A 21,657-nucleotide genomic window follows, 5' to 3' on the forward strand; every position below is an offset into this window, starting at 1 on the left:
TTTGTGTAAATGGTCCACGCTCCCATTATCTCTGCTGGGAAGAATAAATGTAATAAGAATGAACGTCCTTCCAAGACTAAATTTCCTTTTTCAAATGTTACCATGTTACTTATCTACAGAATTTTTCAAATCTATGAATAGACCCATCTCAAAATTTATTTGGTGCAACAAAATGCCTAGGATAAAGTTATTGACACTTATGAAACCAGAATCCATGGGAGGTCTCGGTCTCCCCAACCTCCAACATTATTTTTGGTCAGCCCAATTAAGAAATGTACTGTCATGGTCGTTGGGAAGACGGGACTCACAGTGGTTTCAGTTAGAAGCTAAATTTGTTGACCCGTTACCATTGGACTCTCTCATATTTATAAAACAATTTAAAAAGATAAGAAACATAGGTAATTGCTTCACTGTTTTTAACACACTATGTGCTTGGAAGGACTGCTCAAAAAAACTGGGTATCACCAATTGTACCTCCATATACTCTCCTATCTATCACAATCCTGATCTAGATAAACATCTAAGATCAATTAATATACTCAAATGGGCTCAGTTGGGGATAAGTCCATTCAAAGACCTGTTTCATACAAATATGCAGTTAAAATCATTTATGGATTTAAGAACAGAATATGCCATCCCAAATACTGATTTCTTTAAATATTTACAAATGAGAAACATTATACACATACTGAGAAGAGAAAATAAACTAAGACTAGAATTACATGAAATAGAAGAAATACTAATGTCATCGACCACAATTAAAGGTAAAATTAGTGTATTATATGACATCTTCTCCAAAGAATGTCACTCATCTTTTTTGCCTTTGTTGAGGATCTGGGAGACAGACCTAACCATGAAATTTGCAGAAAATACATGGCTAAATATTTGTGATAGAATACACTTTCCATTTACAAGTAACAAAATCAAAGAAGCAAATTTTAAATTTATCCATAAATTGTATTTAACTCCAATAAAAATGCATAAAATGTCTAGAGATAATTCAATAAACTGTCCTAGATGTAAAACTAACGAAGGAACATTTCTACACATGTTTTGGCACTGTGATAAACTAAAACGATTCTGGAATTGTATTCATTTATTTACAAAATCTGTATTAGAAACGGAATTTGACTTGTCCCCATGTGCCTATTTACTTAATGAATTACCAGAAATCCAGATGGATCCAAAAAAATATAGACTGCTGATTGTCATAACATACTTTGCCAAGAAATGTATTCTCCTGTTTTGGAAAAATGACTCTTCGCCCACTTTTGAGATGTTTCAAGATCAGATATCCCAGCTTCTTCCATTGGAGAGATTGACCTTGGAGGAGTGCGGCCGGGGGTGGATGTTCCGGGACCTTTGGTCTCCGCTGTTTTCTCGATTGAGCAGAGGGGCTGTTGATTGATACGGCTAGTGGCGGTATGTGAATATATCCGCATGCTGTCGCTGGCCGTGTCGATTGGTGGTTTTGCTGTTTGGTTGGGGGAGGGGTGGGGGCCGGGGGTCTTGGGATGTCTATCCCCGGTTGTGTATTTTTTGGAGGTGGGTTTCCCTAGTGGAAGAAGTTGTACAACAGACGCGTAAGAGGCCTGTCTGTTGTATAACAATGATGTTGTTGTTGTCATTGTTGTTATTATTTATTATTGTTTATTTAAAAATACGTATGAGAAAAAATGAACAGTGTAAACAATATCACTAACTCTGAATACGCGGTCTCGGACTGGTGGGGGCCTCTGATTCGAGGTCTTGGTGAGTCGGAGTGTTAAAGAGGCATGATGCTCTGGCTCGCTGGGGCGCCGGATTTGGGGTCCTCACGGGGTAGGGACCTTGGTTGTCGATACTGGAGATGACTGGTGCTCAAGTAATCTCGCCTTATGGTACATACATGTGGGTATATGCATGTATATATGTATATATATGTATGTGTGTATGTATATGTATATATATATATTCTTATTAATTTATATATTTAATTTATACATGACTATTTTATTTTTCATTATTCTGATTTAACTGATGGGCTTGTCATTGTCGTTATTATTATTATTATTATTATTATTATTATTATTATTATTATTATTATTATTATTATTACTGTTATTGTCCTGTGATGTCTTGTTTATTAGTATTGTTATTGTATTGTCTTGTTTCATGTTGAAAAGGGAAAATAAAGAAACTGTGAAAAAAAAAAAAAAAAAACACTTAGGGCTAGATCCACGAAGAATGGATTGCACAGAGCAGGTTGCACCCTTACTTAAAATGCATTATGAATTGAAAATGGGGGACCCTGATGTAAACAAGACGAAAGTCTTTCTCTGGTCTGCATCCCCTTAACAATTGTGTGTATTGAGCCGTACTGTATTGTACCCATTCTGCAATCTGTTAATAAAATGTTCATTCAATCAAAAAAAAAAAAAAAAAAAAACTGTACATTGGAGGAGGTTGGGTGGGGGGGGTTGGGTACATTGGGATATTGACAACCATAAGAAACATAACAATAAGTCAAGAACAAAATAAGAACACCATAAGGTCCAACACATTTAAAATAAATGCAAATAAATGAATGCAATGCGAACACTCCCAGACATACCCCGCGCGAAGGTAAGGAAAAACTCACTAAAACCTAACAATAGGGAAAAATGCACCACAGGCAGTGTGGAGGAGAGAAACCTTAGAAGGGCCATTCAAGGGGGGATCTCCCTTCTTAGATGTCGGTGATAGTAGTGTTGCAGACTGACAGTTGGTAAGCATGCACTCATGTGTGTAGTGAAACACAGATGAGTGCATGCAATAGCAACTGAACATTTTGAAAAATGAAAGATAGAGCTGATGGCGATAGCAACTGAACATTTTGAAAGATTAAAGATAGATAGATAGCGAATCTATTTGAGGCACAGGGGTGGCGCAAAGAGGGTCGCGTCCTCCCCGTCTTAATCACGGGGACGTTCAACACTCCGGTCATCGCTCCGAGACAGCCGGAGACAGGGAGATAGGGGGCGGCGCAGAGAGGGTCGCAACCTCCCCGACATCATCGCGGGACGTCCAGCACTCCGGTCACCACTACGAGACCGCCGGAGACAGGGAGACAGGAGGGCACGCAGAGAGGGTCGCATCCTCCTGGTCTTCATCACGGGACGTCCGACACTCCGGTCAACACTCCGGTCAACACTCCGGGACAGCAATTCACAGGGAGACAGGGAGACGGGACAGGCGTTAGACAGCTCGCGTGATTGTAGTGGGCAGACATAGCAATAGATACAAGCGGTAAGCAAATATGTGAATAGAATAGATATATGAAGTAAGCATATTTTGTGAATAGAATAGAAGTACTTAACCCAGCAATGAAACCACGTTGACAGACCACAAACCATGTTGACAGACCACAGGCAGAAGACGGTAAGGAGCTGATCCATGGCCTCGGTGGTGCATGTAGAGCAGTTACTGCAATCTTGGCCAAGACCCCGAGGCATCCATCACCTTGGTCAGCACTACGAGACAGGCACTCAGAGAGATGGGGGGGGGAGCAGGGGTTAGAGAGTTCTCATGTTTGTAGTGCTGCAGAAAAGCAGACATGGGAGAAAATAGACATCCTAACTAAACTAGACAGATTAATCTAAAGGTCAGTCCCAGACCAGGTGACGTGAATACTTTCGACAACAAATGTTTGTTTCCGCGTTCGAGTTTTGCGCTCTGATTGGCCAGGTCATGTGACATGTGCGCCAATCGTGGGACGGCAAGTTCGGCGCCTATTTCCGGGTCTAACAGTCTGTAAACTACCTAACGCCTAGTTTATCACTGGTTAAGCTTAATTTCGCAGCTCTTTCGCAGTTGGTTAAGGTTAGAGTTTGGAATCAAGGCAGGCGTTCTATCGCCATGCTCTAAGACAAACTCTAACCGTAACCAACTTCGAACGAGCGCCTAAGCTTAACCAGTGTAGAAACTTGCGGTCCCACGTTTCGCGCACATGTCACATGACCTGGCCAATCAGAGACGCGGAAACAAACATTTGTTGTCTAAAGTATTCAGGCGACCAGGTGAGATCAGGGTAGGTTGAAGGAGAGAGAGAAAAGATGGGTCTTAAGCAGGGATTTAAAAGCTTCGACAGAGCAGGCGAAGCTGTGAATACTGTATATTTCAGTTAGTTAGATAGTAAATTATAACACTACCTTATGCATACTGCACCTTATGTGACACTGTGAATACTGTATATTTCAGTTAGTTAGATAGTAATTATATTGACTTATTTGTTTACACTGCTTGTGTTGTTTTTACTACCTGTGCCCCCCCCCCCCCCCAGTGGAGGCTGCTGAATATTTTTTTAGGTGAAGCACAAATTATTATATTATATTATATATTAAATTATATTTTTTAAACATCCCCAACGCTCCAACACCCCCATTCCTCCCAGGTGTCAGGCTCCTCATTCGCTTCCATTCATTTTGGGGACCATGTTTAAATATCATATTTCTGAAGTATAAACAAACTATACTGCTGTGACGATTTCAATAAAACAGACCATTCTGAGTCAATGGTATGCAAAACTGTACATTGGAATATCTTAACATGTATTTACCACCTTCCTCTGCACGAGGCCACAGATGGGTTTTATGTAACACAAGGACAATGAATGAATGAATGAATGAATGAATGAATGAATGAATGAATGAATGAATGAATGAATGAATGAATGAATGAATGACAACTTTATTTAACAGATTGCAGAATGGGTACAATACAGTACGGCTCAATACACACAATTGTTAAGGGGATGCAGACCAGAGAAAGACTTTCGTCTTGTTTACATCAGGGTCACCCATTTTCAATTCATCATAACATGACATACAGATAGACAGTACTGCTACATCTATATATGACATACAGAGATATAGACAGTACTGCTACATCCAGACATTTATGACATACCAGATCTACAAATATACATTACTGTTACAACGAGTACATATAGACCTATAGCGTTGGAAACTCTGATTAAGGAGAGGAGAGGAGAGGAGAGGAGAGGAGAGGAGAGGAGAGGAGAGGAGAGGAGAGGAGAGGAGAGGAGAGGAGAGGAGAGGAGAGGAGAGGAGAGGGAGAGGAGAGGAGGAGGAGGAGGGGAGAGGAGAGAGGAGAGGGAGAGGAGAGGAGGAGGAGGGGAGGAGAGAGAAAAAAACAATTTCACTCACCATTGACGACGTTACTTCTTAGGAGGAAAGAGTGTCCCTGTCGCTCCTTGTAAATGAAATCCATCCTTCGCTCTTTTCTGATGAAACGTTCAATGACCTCCTCTGCAGTTGCAAATCCAGCAATGCAACAAACAGCAGTCTTTTGTGATCTAATCGATCCTTCATTTGCGTGAGGATGCTGTCGAAATCCACTAAACATTGTTCTGTTGATGCGTGACACATGTTCCATTTTCGGGACTCCGACTCCGACAGGTGGTCACTCAGACAGTCACCCAAGCAATTCACCCAAATAAAGTTTTCATTCATTCATTAATTTGCTGTCTCATTATAACACAAACAGCTCACCATGAACCATGACCAGCTTAATTACGTTAGTTAGCATCCAAGCTAGCGTGATAACGTTAGTAGATATTAGCATCCAAGCTAGAAACTGCTAGGCTGCCTGCTTACAGTACCTGCAATAATGTTGTCATCCTCCTGGACAGATAGACTTGTTAAATCATAATATCCACAGGTGTGTTGTGCTGGTCCTCAGTAAATGTCCCGCCGGCGAAAAATAAGTTGCTATTAAAGTGCTAAATGTTAGATACACTAATATAGAGGTTTCGAATGTGGCTGCTCTGTTAATAAAATGTTCAATCAATCAATCAATCCCGCGAGGGGAGAAACAGCCGTGTAGCTACAGAGTTGCAGAGTAGGAGCCATTCTCTGATTGGAACTAAAGGCTGTCAATCATTCAACCTCTGTGTAGCTACAGAGCTGCAGAGTAGGAGCCATACTCTGATTGGATGGCAAGGCTGTCAATCATTCAATCCCCCATTCAATGGCAAGAGTTTAAATGCACGGACCGTGCTTAGATGACGTTAATAGCCTATTTTGATTGGCTATTATTTATTTAATCCTGGGTCAACCTGTGCAGTTATTCTGCACGAATATTTACTGCAGTCATTACTGCAGTGCAGGCCTGCTCAGAGCTGTCAATTTTGGCCATTTTTGAAGAAAAAAGATTCACTGGCATTTTTTTACAGAGGAAAAAATTTCAAAAAAAAAAAAAAAAAAATAATAATAATAATAATAATAATAATAATAATAATAATAATAATAATAATAATAATAATAATAATAATAATAATAATAATAATAATAATAATAATAATAATAATAATAATAATAATAATAATAATAATAATAAAGAAATATATATATATATATGTAAATTAATAATAATTATGAATTATGAGTAAATTTGTGTTTCACGTGTTGTCATAGAGAAACCTCCACTGCCCCCCCCCCCCCCCCATCCCCCATGCTGCTATGATGCCTGAATTTTCCCAAGGGGATCAATAAAGGAATATCTTATCTATCTTATCTTATCCTAGCTTAAAACTGTGGGAGAGTTGTTTTTGGCCCTAGCTGCTCGATATCCACTTCCTTTCATTTGTGCTAAACTAGGCTAACTGGCAGCCGGATAGCTTTCTACTTAACGCACAGAGAGGAAATTGGTATCCGTCTCCTCGTCTGACTTTGGAAAAGACCATAAGTGAATTTCCCATAATGATGGCATCCATTGACTCCTGTGTTGAGAGAACAGAGGCCCAATAGGGAGGTGTAGTCTGATGTCACTTTAGACCACCCGCGAGGTCCACTCGTATAGGGATTGGGAAAATGGATTATTGGCTATTGTAACAATTCTGCCTCATGAACATTGGAACATCTGCCTCCTGCATTATTATTATATATTATTATTTGAAAGCTTTCCATTTTTGCACAAAATTTGTTCCCTTCTATCACTAACATTATTGTTTAAGCATTTTTGGTTGAAATAAAATTTGGCCATTTTCTTTTATGATTAATTGTGAATATCTTCATGTTGAGCTATAGATTGTGGATGAATATGCACAGAAAGGTACACCATGCAAATGTTCATGCTTTGTTTTAAACGAGACAATTTAGAAATGGGCAATGGGGAAATACATTGCAATTTTGCGAGGTGGACCGGCCGGAAACAGCAATTACGTAACCACTACACCTCCCTATTACTGTACATCTGCTAATGTTCACATGCCTGGTTTGATCGATACTCCTCCTCACCTCTAGGACCACCAGGCTACATCAGGCCACAACACACCCATTGCTCTTCCAGGAACTCTGTTGGTACTTATGGTACATGTCTTTTTGAGCGGCTCCAGCGCGGGCAGGCGCTCATTGATCCAACAGCTTTAGTTGACGTGGGTCCTGCTGGTTGAGGAAGTCACAGGGTTGAGTGGCGTTAAGTTTGGGACATGGTTGCTTATAAACTTCCTTCACAGGTACCTGCTCTGACAGGACAAGGCTTTCATTTCAAAAGGCTGCATTTTGAGAGAGATGAAAGCCTGCTAGAATGAGAACAGGGCTGAAACAGAGGGGTATAGAGGCTGCTAGAATGAGAACAGGACTGAAACAGAGGGGTATAGAGGCTGCTAGAATGAGAACAGGACTGAAACAGAGGGGTATATAGGCTGCTAGAATGAGAACAGGACTGAAACAGAGGGGTATATAGGCTGCTAGAATGAGAACAGGACTGAAACAGAGGTATAGAGGCTGCTAGAATGAGAACAGGACTGAAACAGAGGGGTATAGATGCTGCTAGAATGAGAACAGGACTGAAACAGAGGGGTATAGAGGCTGCTAGAAAGAGAACAGAACTGAAACAAAGGGGTATAGAGGCTGCTAGAATGAGAACAGGACTGAAACAGAGAGGTATAGAGGCTGCTAGAATGAGAACAGGACTGAAACAGAGGGGTATAGAGGCTGCTAGAATGAGAACAGGACTGAAACAGATGGGTATAGAGGCTGCTAGAAAGAGAACAGGACTGAAACAGAGGGGTATATAGGCTGCTAGAATGAGAACAGGACTGAAACAGAGGGGTATAGAGACTGCTAGAAAGAGAACAGGACTGAAACAGAGGGGTATAGAGGCTGCTAGAATGAGAACAGGACTGAAACAGAGGGGTATAGAGGCTGCTAGAAAGAGAACAGGACTGAAACAGAGGTAAATAGGCTGCTAGAATGAGAACAGGACTGAAACAGAGGTAAAGAGGCTGCTAGAAAGAGAACAGAACTGAACCAGAGGGGTATAGAGGCTGCTAGAATGAGAACAGGACTGAAACAGCGGTATATAGGCTGCTAGAATGAGAACAGGACTGAAACAGAGGGGTATAGAGGCTGCTAGAATGAGAACAGGACTGAAACAGCGGTATATAGGCTGCTAGAATGAGAACAGGACTGAAACAGAGGGGTATAGAGGCTGCTATAATGAGAACAGGACTGAAACAGAGGGGTATAAAGGCTGCTAGAAAGAGAACAGGACTGAAACAGAGGTAAAGAGGCTGCTAGAATGAGAACAGGACTGAAACAGAGGTAAAAAGGCTGCTAGAAAGAGAACAGAACTGAAACAGAGGGGTATAGATGCTGCTAGAATGAGAACAGGGCTGAAACAGAGGGGTATAGAGGCTGCTAGAATGAGAATAGGACTGAAACAGCGGTATAGATGCTGCTAGAATGAGAACAGCACTGAAACAGAGGGGTATATAGGCTGCTAGAATGAGAACAGAACTGAAACAGAGGTATATAATGGCTGCTAGAATGAGAACAGGACTGAAACAGAGAGGTATAGAGGCTGCTAGAATGAGAACAGGACTGAAACAGAGGTATAGAGGCAGCTGGAATGAGAACAGGACTGAAACAGAGAGGTATAGAGACTAATATAATGAGAACAGGACTGAAACAGAGGGGTATAGAGGCCGCTAGAATGAGAACAGGGCTGAAACAGAGGGGTATAGAGGCTGCTAGAAAGAGAACAGGACTGAAACAGAGGTAAAGAGGCTGCTAGAATGAGAACAGGACTGAAACAGAGGTAAAGAGGCTGCTAGAAAGAGAACAGAACTGAACCAGAGGGGTATAGATGCTGCTAGAATGAGAACAGGACTGAAACAGAGGGGTATAGAGGCTGCTAGAATGAGAACAGGACTGAAACAGCGGTATATAGGCTGCTAGAATGAGAACAGGACTGAAACAGAGGGGTATAGAGGCTGCTATAATGAGAACAGGACTGAAACAGAGGGGTATAGAGGCTGCTAGAAAGAGAACAGGACTGAAACAGAGGTAAAGAGGCTGCTAGAATGAGAACAGGACTGAAACAGAGGTAAAAAGGCTGCTAGAAAGAGAACTGAACTGAAACAGAGGGGTATAGATGCTGCTAGAATGAGAACAGGGCTGAAACAGAGGGGTATAGAGGCTGCTAGAATGAGAATAGGACTGAAACAGCGGTATAGATGCTGCTAGAATGAGAACAGCACTGAAACAGAGGGGTATATAGGCTGCTAGAATGAGAACAGAACTGAAACAGAGGTATATAATGGCTGCTAGAATGAGAACAGGACTGAAACAGAGAGGTATAGAGGCTGCTAGAATGAGAACAGGACTGAAACAGAGGTATAGAGGCAGCTGGAATGAGAACAGGACTGAAACAGAGAGGTATAGAGACTAATAGAATGAGAACAGGACTGAAACAGAGGGGTATAGAGGCCGCTAGAATGAGAACAGGGCTGAAACAGAGGGGTATAGAGGCTGCTAGAATGAGAACAGGACTGAAACAGAGGGGTATAGAGGCTGCTATAATGAGAACAGGACTGAAACAGAGGGGTATAAAGGCTGCTAGAAAGAGAACAGGACTGAAACAGAGGTAAAGAGGCTGCTAGAATGAGAACAGGACTGAAACAGAGGTAAAAAGGCTGCTAGAAAGAGAACAGAACTGAAACAGAGGGGTATAGATGCTGCTAGAATGAGAACAGGGCTGAAACAGAGGGGTATAGAGGCTGCTAGAATGAGAATAGGACTGAAACAGCGGTATAGATGCTGCTAGAATGAGAACAGGACTGAAACAGAGGGGTATATAGGCTGCTAGAATGAGAATAGGACTGAAACAGCGGTATAGATGCTGCTAGAATGAGAACAGGACTGAAACAGAGGGGTATATAGGCTGCTAGAATGAGAACAAAACTGAAACAGAGGTATATAATGGCTGCTAGAATGAGAACAGGACTGAAACAGAGAGGTATAGAGGCTGCTAGAATGAGAACAGGACTGAAACAGAGGTATAGAGGCAGCTGGAATGAGAACAGGACTGAAACAGAGAGGTATAGAGACTAATATAATGAGAACAGGACTAAAACAGAGGGGTATAGAGGCCGCTAGAATGAGAACAGGGCTGAAACAGAGGGGTATAGAGGCTGCTAGAAAGAGAACAGGACTAAAACAGAGGTAAAGAGGCTGCTAGAATGAGAACAGGACTGAAACAGAGGTAAAGAGGCTGCTAGAAAGAGAACAGAACTGAACCAGAGGGGTATAGATGCTGCTAGAATGAGAACAGGACTGAAACAGAGGGGTATAGAGGCTGCTAGAATGAGAACAGGACTGAAACAGAGGGGTATAGAGGCTGCTAGAAAGAGAACAGGACTGAAACAGAGGTAAAGAGGCTGCTAGAATGAGAACAGGACTGAAACAGAGGTAAAAAGGCTGCTAGAAAGAGAACAGAACTGAAACAGAGGGGTATAGATGCTGCTAGAATGAGAACAGGGCTGAAACAGAGGGGTATAGAGGCTGCTAGAATGAGAATAGGACTGAAACAGCGGTATAGATGCTGCTAGAATGAGAACAGGACTGAAACAGAGGGGTATATAGGCTGCTAGAATGAGAACAAAACTGAAACAAAGGTATATAATGGCTGCTAGAATGAGAACAGGACTGAAACAGAGAGGTATAGAGGCTGCTAGAATGAGAACAGGACTGAAACAGAGGTATAGAGGCAGCTGGAATGAGAACAGGACTGAAACAGAGAGGTATAGAGACTAATATAATAAGAACAGGACTGAAACAGAGGGGTATAGAGGCCGCTAGAATGAGAACAGGGCTGAAACAGAGGGGTATAGAGGCTGCTAGAAAGAGAACAGGACTGAAACAGAGGTAAAGAGGCTGCTAGAATGAGAACAGGACTGAAACAGAGGTAAAGAGGCTGCTAGAAAGAGAACAGAACTGAACCAGAGGGGTATAGATGCTGCTAGAATGAGAACAGGACTGAAAAAGAGGGGTATAGAGGCTGCTAGAATGAGAACAGGACTGAAACAGCGGTATATAGGCTGCTAGAATGAGAACAGGACTGAAACAGAGGGGTATAGAGGCTGCTATAATGAGAACAGGACTGAAACAGAGGGGTATAGAGGCTGCTAGAAAGAGAACAGGACTGAAACAGAGGTAAAGAGGCTGCTAGAATGAGAACAGGACTGAAACAGAGGTAAAAAGGCTGCTAGAAAGAGAACAGAACTGAAACAGAGGGGTATAGATGCTGCTAGAATGAGAACAGGGCTGAAACAGATGGGTATAGAGGCTGCTAGAATGAGAATAGGACTGAAACAGCGGTATAGATGCTGCTAGAATGAGAACAGCACTGAAACAGAGGGGTATATAGGCTGCTAGAATGAGAACAGAACTGAAACAGAGGTATATAATGGCTGCTAGAATGAGAACAGGACTGAAACAGAGAGGTATAGAGGCTGCTAGAATGAGAACAGGACTGAAACAGAGGTATAGAGGCAGCTGGAATGAGAACAGGACTGAAACAGAGAGGTATAGAGACTAATAGAATGAGAACAGGACTGAAACAGAGGGGTATAGAGGCCGCTAGAATGAGAACAGGGCTGAAACAGAGGGGTATAGAGGCTGCAAGAATGAGAACAGGACTGAAACAGGTATAGAGGCTGCTAGAAAGCATAATATGAGTGTTTTCTTTCCCAGCATAAAACAAGACATGTTTAGGGGACCTCAAACACCTATATTAACTTGTTGAAAAGGACTAAAATATGTCCCCTTTAAATGTGTCATGATTTCACGTACTGTATAGGTGACAGTTTGGTGTAACAGTATGTTCATGGACCCTTTCTCCCCTACAAGGCTGTGAGCTGAGTGACCATGACAGTTCCAGTGCTTCACAGTGACCAAACTGCTCCAAGCAGGAACCTGGCTGATTGATCCCTTAATGAGATCACAACTCCTTAGCAACGGGGAGGTGGTCATTCAACAACAACAACAACAACAACAACAACAACAACAACAACTCTACAAGATTAGAATTTTGAGAACTGAACATTCTTTTGATGATGTCACAATGGCCGCTGGTCAAAGCTATGCAGTTGTGAGTGGAAAAAAACGTCCACCCGAAAGTTGGATATTAAGATCATTTGGTTCCATTTTGTTATGTTGGAATTATTGACTGCATGCTTACGTCAATAAATATCGAACAAAAGGCAAGTCAATTATATTATAAAACCTAATCTGCTACCTATCTACTGAAATGAGAAGGTATTCAGATGGAACAATAATGCCTCTGGAAGGGAACAAGCTTTAGCTTCACTCTCCTGCCCTCCGGTGGTGGAAAGCAGTGATGGCATGAAGTCTCGTGGAGTATTTTCATCATCAATCATCACCCCTTTTCATCATCAATGGCAGTGCAAATGGCATTTAGTAAAGTAGGCTGAGATCAGATAATCTGATCTGAGATCAGCTAATCTCCGGATACTAGATCCGGCTTGTTTGCCACAAACCGACGCAACGCCAATGGGGTCGAGCTCCTGTCTGTACAGCCTGACTGAGGTCTCACTGAAATGTACTCCACAGTGCACACCAAGTAGATTTCAGTGAGCTTCAGTTATATTAGCTTGTAGAGAGACAGGAGCTCCACCCCATTGACTTTGCATTGGTTTGTGGCTAACTATCTGGAGCTAGTGTGAGAAACAGCATGGACTTCTCAACAGTGTTGAGAAAAGACCCGGTTATTTGTGAACATACTACTATTGTTATTCATAGAATGAGTTTGGTAGACAAAAAAAATTTATCATATGAACATCATTTTGAAGGACCGCAATGGAAACAAGCCTTGTGTTTTTTTTTATCCTATTGGTAAATGGTGGGCTGATATGTATACCTGTTCAATTGTATGTGTTATCCATTTAAATCAATAAACTATTAAATCAATCAATAATAAGCAGAAACAAAGGTACAAACTAAACATATTTCACACAAAGTATCACGATTCATTATTTGATGCATACTGACCCTGCCATTGGCTGTGGAAGTGGGTAGATTCCAAGGTAAACCTGAGGAGGAGCGGTTGTGTGTTCTATATGTGATCTGGGAGTGGTGGAGGATGAATATTATTTTGTTTTTTATTGCCCTTTGTACACCGATTTGAGGAGGGCTTTATTTGAGAAAATTCAAATTGTAAATCCGGATTTGTTTTGGCAGTCTGAGAGTTGTATATTGAGTTGTTTCTTTGTGGAGGACATCTTCAGTTTTGCAGGATTTTTGGAGAAAGCATGGCACTTGAGACAAAACACACTATATCCTATATAATTGTATATGAATTCCTCTTGTTTCTTTGTTTACATACATTGCTTACAGCTTGTGTTATATTACGTTTAATTGTATTTTCTTTTTCTTGTGGCCATCTTGGTCTATATGTCATTAAGGTAATTTGTCAAGTATACTATTATATACTTATTGTTTATGTGTTGTAAGCCCATATGGGCTGGACATACACCTGTATGTAAGACACGAAAAAAATTCAAATAACATCAAATCATCATCAGTAGTTGTAGTAGTATCAGTAGTTGTAGTAGTATCAGTAGTAGTAGTAGTAGTAGTAGTAGTAGTAGTAGTAGTAGTAGTAGTAGTAGTAGTAGTAGTAGTAGTAGTAGTAGTAGTAGTAGTAGTAGTAGTAGCTGTAGTAGTTGTTGTAGTTGTTGTAGTAGTAGTAGTAGTAGTAGTAGTAGTAGTAGTAGTAGTAGTAGTAGTAGTAGTAGTAGTAGTAGTAGTAGTAGTAGTATGTAGCAGCTGTAGTAGTAGTAGCTGTAGTAGTTGTTGTTGTAGTAGTAGTAGTAGTAGTAGTAGTAGCAGCTGTAGTAGTAGTAGTAGTAGTAGTAGTAGTAGTAGTAGTAGTAGTAGTAGTAGTAGTAGTAGTAGTAGTAGTAGTAGTAGTAGTAGTAGTAGTGGGGGTGAGTGCGGTAAGATGAGCCAGTTTTGACATACAATTACCTCTCGCCAAGGAAAATATTTAACAGAAGTAAAACAAGTATCTCTACCTCATCTACCCATAATTCAGTATGTTTACTGCATATGAAAATAGACTGAAAATATGACTGAAATATGACTTCTGGCTCAACTTGCCCCAGGCTAGGGGTCAGTTGATCCAGGCTAGGGGTTAATTGATCCAGGCTAGGGGTAGTTTGATCCAGGCTAGGGGTTAGTTAATCCCAGCCAAAGGGTAAATTGAGCAACATGTGTAAACTGACCAACTGACATTTTCAAGTAAAAATATGGACATAATAAAAGGTGATCTATTCCTTTATCAAATACAACTGAACAGTACATTCTCCTAACGTTCTTATTGACATTCATTAAGTTTACTTGTGTTATAATGTTATAGTGCAATTTCACTGCATTCCTTATGTGTCAGACCATGGAATCTGTCAGCCAGCTGTTTAACATGAGCAGCTGTTTAACATGACCAGCTGTTTAACATGACCAGCCAGCTGTTTAACATGACCAACTGTTTAACATGACCAACCAGCGATTTGTCAGCAGGGATCATCGTTCTAACTTGGCTGTCAGCAGGGATCATCGTTCTAACGTGGCTGTCAGCAGGGATCATCGTTCTAACGTGGCTGTCAGCAGGGATCATCATTCTAACTTGGCTGTCAGCAGGGATCAACATTCTAACGTGGCTGTCAGCAGGGATCATCATTCTAACGTGGCTGTCAGCAGGGATCATCGTTCTAACGTGGCTGTCAGCAGGGATCATCGTTCTAACGTGGCTGTCAGCAGGGATCATCATTCTAACTTGGCTGTCAGCAGGGATCAACATTCTAACGTGGCTGTCAGCAGGGATCATCATTCTAACGTGGCTGTCAGCAGGGATCATCGTTCTAACGTGGCTGTCAGCAGGGATCATCGTTCTAACGTGGCTGTCAGCAGGGATCATCGTTCTAACGTGGCTGTCAGCAGGGATCATCATTCTAACGTGGCTGTCAGCAGGGATCATCATTCTAACGTGGCTGTCAGCAGGGATCATCATTCTAACGTGGCTGTCAGCAGGGATCATCATTCTAACTTGGCTGTCAGCAGGGATCATCGTTCTAACGTGGCTGTCAGCAGGGATCATCATTCTAACTTGGCTGTCAGCAGGGATCATCATTCTAACTTGGCTGTCAGCAGGGATCATCATTCTAACTTGGCTGTCAGCAGGGATCATCATTCTAACTTGGCTGTCAGCAGGGATCATCATTCTAACGTGGCTGTCAGCAGGGATCATCATTCTAACTTGGCTGTCAGCAGGGATCAACATTCTAACGTGGCTGTCGGCAGGGATCAACATTCTAACATGGCTGTCAGCAGGGATCATCGTTCTAACGTGGCTGTCAGCAGGGATCATCGTTCTAACTTGGCTGTCAGCAGGGATCAACATTCTAACGTGGCTGTCAGCAGGGATCATCATTCTAACTTGGCTGTCAGCAGGGATCATCGTTCTAACGTGGCTGTCAGCAGGGATCATCGTTTTAACGTGGCTGTCAGCAGGGATCATCATTCTAACTTGGCTGTCAGCAGGGATCATCATTCTAACTTGGCTGTCAGCAGGGATCATCGTTCTAACTTGGCTGTCAGCAGGGATCATCGTTCTAACTTGGCTGTCAGCAGGGATCATCATTCTAACTTGGCTGTCAGCAGGGATCAACATTCTAACATGGCTGTCAGCAGGGATCATCATTCTAACGTGGCTGTCAGCAGGGATCATCGTTCTAACGTGGCTGTCAGCAGGGATCATCATTCTAAGGTGGCTGTCAGCAGGGATCAACATTCTAACGTGGCTGTCAGCAGGGATCATCGTTCTAACGTGGCTGTCAGCAGGGATCAACATTCTAACGTGTCAGCCACAGGGGGTTCCATGGTCTGTCCTGAGTTCCTGGAAGACGGAAGTATCGGCCTCAGTCTTTGTCTATTAAGCCCACCAGGCGAGCACTCTCCTCCCACAGCCTGGTGGCCACAGCCTCGTCCCTGCCTTCCTGGGCAGTCTCTTTTTCTGCACAGTCACTGTACAGCAGGGAGAGAGAGAGAGAGAGAAAGAAAGAGAGAGAGGGGGGAGGGGGGAGAGAGAGAAAGAGATAGAGGGAGGGGGAGAGAGAGAGAGAGAGAGGGGGGGGAGAGAGAGGGGGGGGGAGAGAGAGAGAGGGGGGGGAGAGAGAGAGCGGGGGAGAGGGAAAGAGAGACAGGTAAGACACTCCAATAACCAAAGATAATGCATTCAGAGCAGCGCCGATGCGGTGGAAATGGAACAGTTCCTGTCTCCTACAGACTTTTACACAGTGCTGTCGTTAACACTGTGCGACTGCTGGACACGTCTCAAACTAACTTGTTTTGCGCTGGATCCACAGGTCAGAGAAATTAGCCATTTAACATCTTAGACTGTGCGATACGGTCAAAAAATAGCCACATTCAGCCAAAACCTCTACATCTCTCATTGGGGTTAATGGAGCTTGTGTTAGGGATTGTAATGCGACCCCAATTGCACGACACAGACAGGTATTCAAAGTTAGCCAAAACAAGGGCATAATTTATTCACAACAAAAAAGCGGCACTGTCCCTTTAAGGGAGAACTCAAAATACACAGGTGAATCTTTCTAGAGTCCATGAATGAAATGAAAGTTCTGAGTCTGGTCCTGTTCAGACTCACCAGAACACTTGCCGACGGGCAACACAGCAAACAGGGGTCCATGAAAAAGGAGTGAGAACATAGGCATCCTCCCGTGGAAGCATAGAGAGCGATGACGATGCCTCACACCACCGAACACTGCCGACGTGCAACTCGGCAAACGGGACCCACGGAAAAAGAGTGTGATCATAGGAATCCTCTCGTGGAAACATTGAGAGCGATGATGATGTCTCACACCAGGAACGAGGCCCACGGAGAGAGAGTTGGAGGCAGTAGATGGCACGACGTCTCACCCTAGAGACGCGGCGGTAGATGGTAGCAACGGATGGCACAATGTCTCCCAGTGAGAACATAGGAAATCCTCCCGTGGGATTATAGAGAGCGAAGACGATGTCTCACCAGGAGCGCGGCAGTTGATGGTAGATACAGAACGACCTGGCAATGAGTGGAAGGCAGTCGGCAGTATTTGTAGTCTCCCGACGAGCTAAATGCCAACCACTCTCACATGCGCGAGGAAGAAACTTCGGCACACCCCCTCGTTGGGCAGCATGCAATCCTACCCAGCCCTCACAGCTTGTGCTACTCTAGTCAGGTGTGTGGGGGGGGGGGGGGGGAGAATAGAATAGAAATCCTTTAATAATCCAGAGGGAAATTCGGCACTACAGATCGCTCACATTGAACAACAATAAACGTTTAGGTAGTCAATATGACTAAAATAGGAATACGAATATTATAATATTAAAAATAAGAATAAAATAGAATAAAGAATAAAATACGGTCCGGGATCTACATTCTGGTATGTATATACATTCTAAAATCTTAAATATACAACTATCCAGACAAAAATATACAGACATATACAGTAAAATGTACAGTAATAACTGTGGAAATTTTAAGTGAAAAGTGTCCAGGAGGATTGTGAGAAGTGTAAAAAAAAATATTAAGTGTCGAGGAAGATTTCGCCAGGCTGTACTGTCACCCTGTGCTCAGTGACGCAGTGAGGCACAGTGATGCATTATAGAGTCTAATGGCTGTCGGAATGAAGGACTTCCTGTGCCGTTCAGTGTTACATCTAGGAAGTCTTAGTCTAACACTGAACGTGCTCCTTCTTTCAGCCATGTCCGTGTGTAGTGGGTGGGAGGGGTGGTCCATGATGGCGTGGAGCTTAGATGGCGTGGAGCTTAGAGGGGCAGTAAGCCAGCCAATGCGGCGCCTTGTATGACATTACAGGAAGTGAGGAAGACTTGATCAGTCTCCCTTTGAAATGTTTTTGTGAGAACTAGGCCATGGCCCAATGTTTACACTTTTTCAAAGGTAGTTCAAAGGCAACAACAAGTCTCAAGATGTTATAGACCCACTCAGTGCTTCATTCATGTGGTCAATGGAGCAGCCCCCCGGCTCGTACATTCAGTTTGACACAAGTCCGGGTGTTCTCTCTCTGATTTCTATGTTCAGGACTCAGGAGAGAGTTGGTGCATGTTTACAAATATTGACCGAACTGTCCTGGAGCACAGGAACACCATACATGGGTCTTAATTTTAAAAAGACACACGGGACACACATACTGTACACTAACATATTGTATACATGTCCTATATCCTTTAAGCTCTTGGAGTCTCTACCTGAAGTAGCACCCAGACTTGCGCTCCAGCCCAGGGGTGACGGCACAGTAGATGGAGGTCTGAGCTCCCTGGGTGGGGGTCTTCATCAGGAGTAGGGAGGGGGCGGTCAGTATGGCCCGCAGCATGGGGAACCAGCTCTCCACGTGACGGCTCAACTCTGTCCTAATCACACCTGGGTGGAGGCTGTAGGACGTCACTCCTGTGCCTGGAATGAGGTTCGGGGGGTTACAGTGATGACTGAAGTTACAGAGGTGACGTACGTGATCATGACAGGATCATAACTACATTTGACAAAAGAAGAAGTCGGGAAAGAAGACATATACATAGACTCTGAAAAAATATGTAGATGTTATAGTGTTAAAGATATAGATGTTATAGTGTTAAAGATATAGATGTTATAGTGTTAAAGATATAGATGTTATAGTGTTAAAGATATAGATGTTAGTGTTAAAGATATAGATGTTAATGTTAAATATATAGATGTTAGTGTTAAAGATATATATGTTATAGTGTTAAAGATATAGATGTTATAGTGTTAAAGATATATATGTCATAGTGTTAAACATATAGATGTTATAGTGTTAAAGATATAGATGTTAGTGTTAAACATATAGATGCTATAGTGTTAAACATATAGATGTTATAGAGTTAAACATATAGATGTTATAGTGTTAAACATATAGATGTTATAGAGTTAAACATAATGTTATAGTGTTAAAGATATAGATGTTATAGTGTTAAAGATATAGATGTTATAGTGTTAAAGATATATATGTTATAGTGTTACACATAGATGTTATAGTGTTAAAAATATAGATGTTATAGTGTTAAACATATAGATGTTATAGTATTAAAGATATAGATGTGTTAGTGTTAAAGATATAGATGTTATAGTGTTAAAAGAGACATATTATGCAACTTTTATTCGAATCTGTGGAACATGTTTGAAATGTTTAATTATTTGTATGCGTGTAGCACACACCACATTTTAAATTAATAATTTCCTTCGGCTACCTCACACCCAAGAGTAAAAAAAACGTTACATACTTGGCAGTACAATAGGTGGGCAGTGTTCCTGGCTCCAAAAAGCACAGCTAATTGGTTAATCAAAGCTAATTAATCCCATTGTGACATCATCGAGGGGAAGCTTGTTTAGTTTTGTTAATCTGAAGACTTCAAACCGAAATGGCAACAGCACCTAATTAACATGTCAGATTGACAACTCCATACAAAGACAATGACCCCTTTAAAATAGCTAAAAATACATTTTTTTTTTGTATTTTTTTTTTTGTATTATTTTTTAAACATAACATAAAATTAGACACACAAGCATTAACAGTAAACATCCAATGTAAATCACCATTTGAATCAATATAAATGTAGTTTACAAGATATATACCTAATACTTGCCATCTAATACAATACATAATTATGCTCTTGCTCGCTCTCCCCCCCCGGACCCCCACTTGGATAATCCATCCATTTTCATTTGTTTCTAACCAGGCACTACAATTCATATGCTAGCTTTTATTCTCTCCACCACTTCTAACCAGATTGCAATGTTGGTTTCACTGACACCTAAAATTCTTGCTGTAGATATTTCTAGATAAATCACATCGAGATAGGTAAGAACCCATACCTTCCGGCACATTTTATCCGGTTGAATCCATCGTGATGCTATCAGCTTTTTAGCAGCTGTGAGACCGGATAAAACTAGTCTCTTTAGCTGTATAGGGGCTGCAAACTGAAAAACATCATTCAACAGCAATACAGAGGGATGTACAGGTATGTTCAGAAATAAGAATTCTGATAATTGCTGGGACACTTCTTCCCAGAATATCTTAACCGGTGGGCAATCCCAATACATGTGCATAAATGTACCCTCATCCCCATTTGTACATAAGGAACATAGAGAATCTTGTTTAAGTCCCATTCTGTTCAATCTTATAGGAGTCAGGTATGTCCTATGAATATAATTAAGATTAATTTGTTGATGGTCCGGGTTGCGTGTGTTAAAGATATTGTAACCGAGTGGATTTGAACCTGGGACCATAGGATCCACAGGCGGCCTCACTAACCAGCTGAGCTAAAGAGTGAGACCTGTTAGCTGATGCTGGTTGACTGCGACTGACTCGTTATTAGTTCACAGTCGCCCTCCCCCCCGAGAAGTGCATCCTCGTACGTTCTTTCGTCCCAGCGTACCTTTTCCCAGGGTTAAGGCACTGAGATCCCACCCCATTGCTACGTGAACCTGGATACAGATTCACAGGGCAGTGAGATCCCACCGAGTGGATTTGAAGCTGAGACCATAGGAATCACAGGCGTCAGACCCGGTAGCAGGTGCTGGTTGACTGCGACGACTCGTTAAGTAGTTTACAATATTAACATGGGGAGCGTGGAGGGGGGGGTTGCGTTATGGCAAAAAAGTTCAACTTCCTTGCGGAACACCGCTCCGTTTTCTACGGCAACCCCATGCGGTAACAACTGCTGGAGCCGAACGCAACTACCCCCATTCAAAACAACTACCCCCCATTCAACTACCCCCATTCAAAACAACTACCCCCCATTCAACTACCCCCATTCAAAACAACTACCCCCATTCAAAACAACTACCCCCCATTCAGAGCAACTCCCCCCCGTTCAGAACAACTACCCCCCATTCAACTACCCCCATTCAAAACAACTACCCCCATTCAAAACAACTACCCCGCATTCAAAACAACTACCCCCCATTCAACTACCCCCATTCAAAACAACTACCCCCCATTCAGAACAACTACCCCCCATTCAGAACAACTACCCCTCATTCAGAACAACTACCCCCCATTCAAAACAACTACCCCCCATTCAGAATAACTACCCCCCATTCAGAACAACTACCCCCCATTCAGAACAACTACCCCCATTCAGAATAACTACCCCCCATTCAAAACAACTACCCCCCATTCAGAATAACTACCCCCCATTCAAAACAACTACCCCCCATTCAGAATAACTACCCCCCATTCAAAACAACTACCCCCCATTCAAAACAACTACCCCCCATTCAAAA

General features: G+C 42.2%; 1 protein-coding gene across 1 annotated transcript in view; it reads right to left on the bottom strand.

The window, feature by feature from the left end:
- Nucleotides 1-16,258: 16,258 nt before the first annotated feature.
- The window catches only part of LOC311246358 (retinol dehydrogenase 13), a gene marked incomplete at its 3' end in the record, with an annotated part of 71,254 nt that continues 65,855 nt past the window's right edge, over nucleotides 16,259-21,657 (bottom strand). Inside the window, exons 6-7 of the mRNA XM_084336514.1 lie at nucleotides 18,606-18,810; nucleotides 16,259-16,364 (exon numbers count right to left, since the gene is read on the bottom strand). Of these exons, the coding sequence (XP_084192640.1) occupies nucleotides 16,259-16,364; nucleotides 18,606-18,810 (311 nt within the window). The remainder of the gene's footprint in view (nucleotides 16,365-18,605; nucleotides 18,811-21,657) is intronic.

The sequence above is a fragment of the Notolepis coatsorum genome, assembly GCF_963971535.1.
Source record: "Notolepis coatsorum genome assembly, chromosome: 19".
Classification (NCBI taxonomy): Eukaryota; Metazoa; Chordata; class Actinopteri; order Aulopiformes; family Paralepididae; genus Notolepis; species Notolepis coatsorum.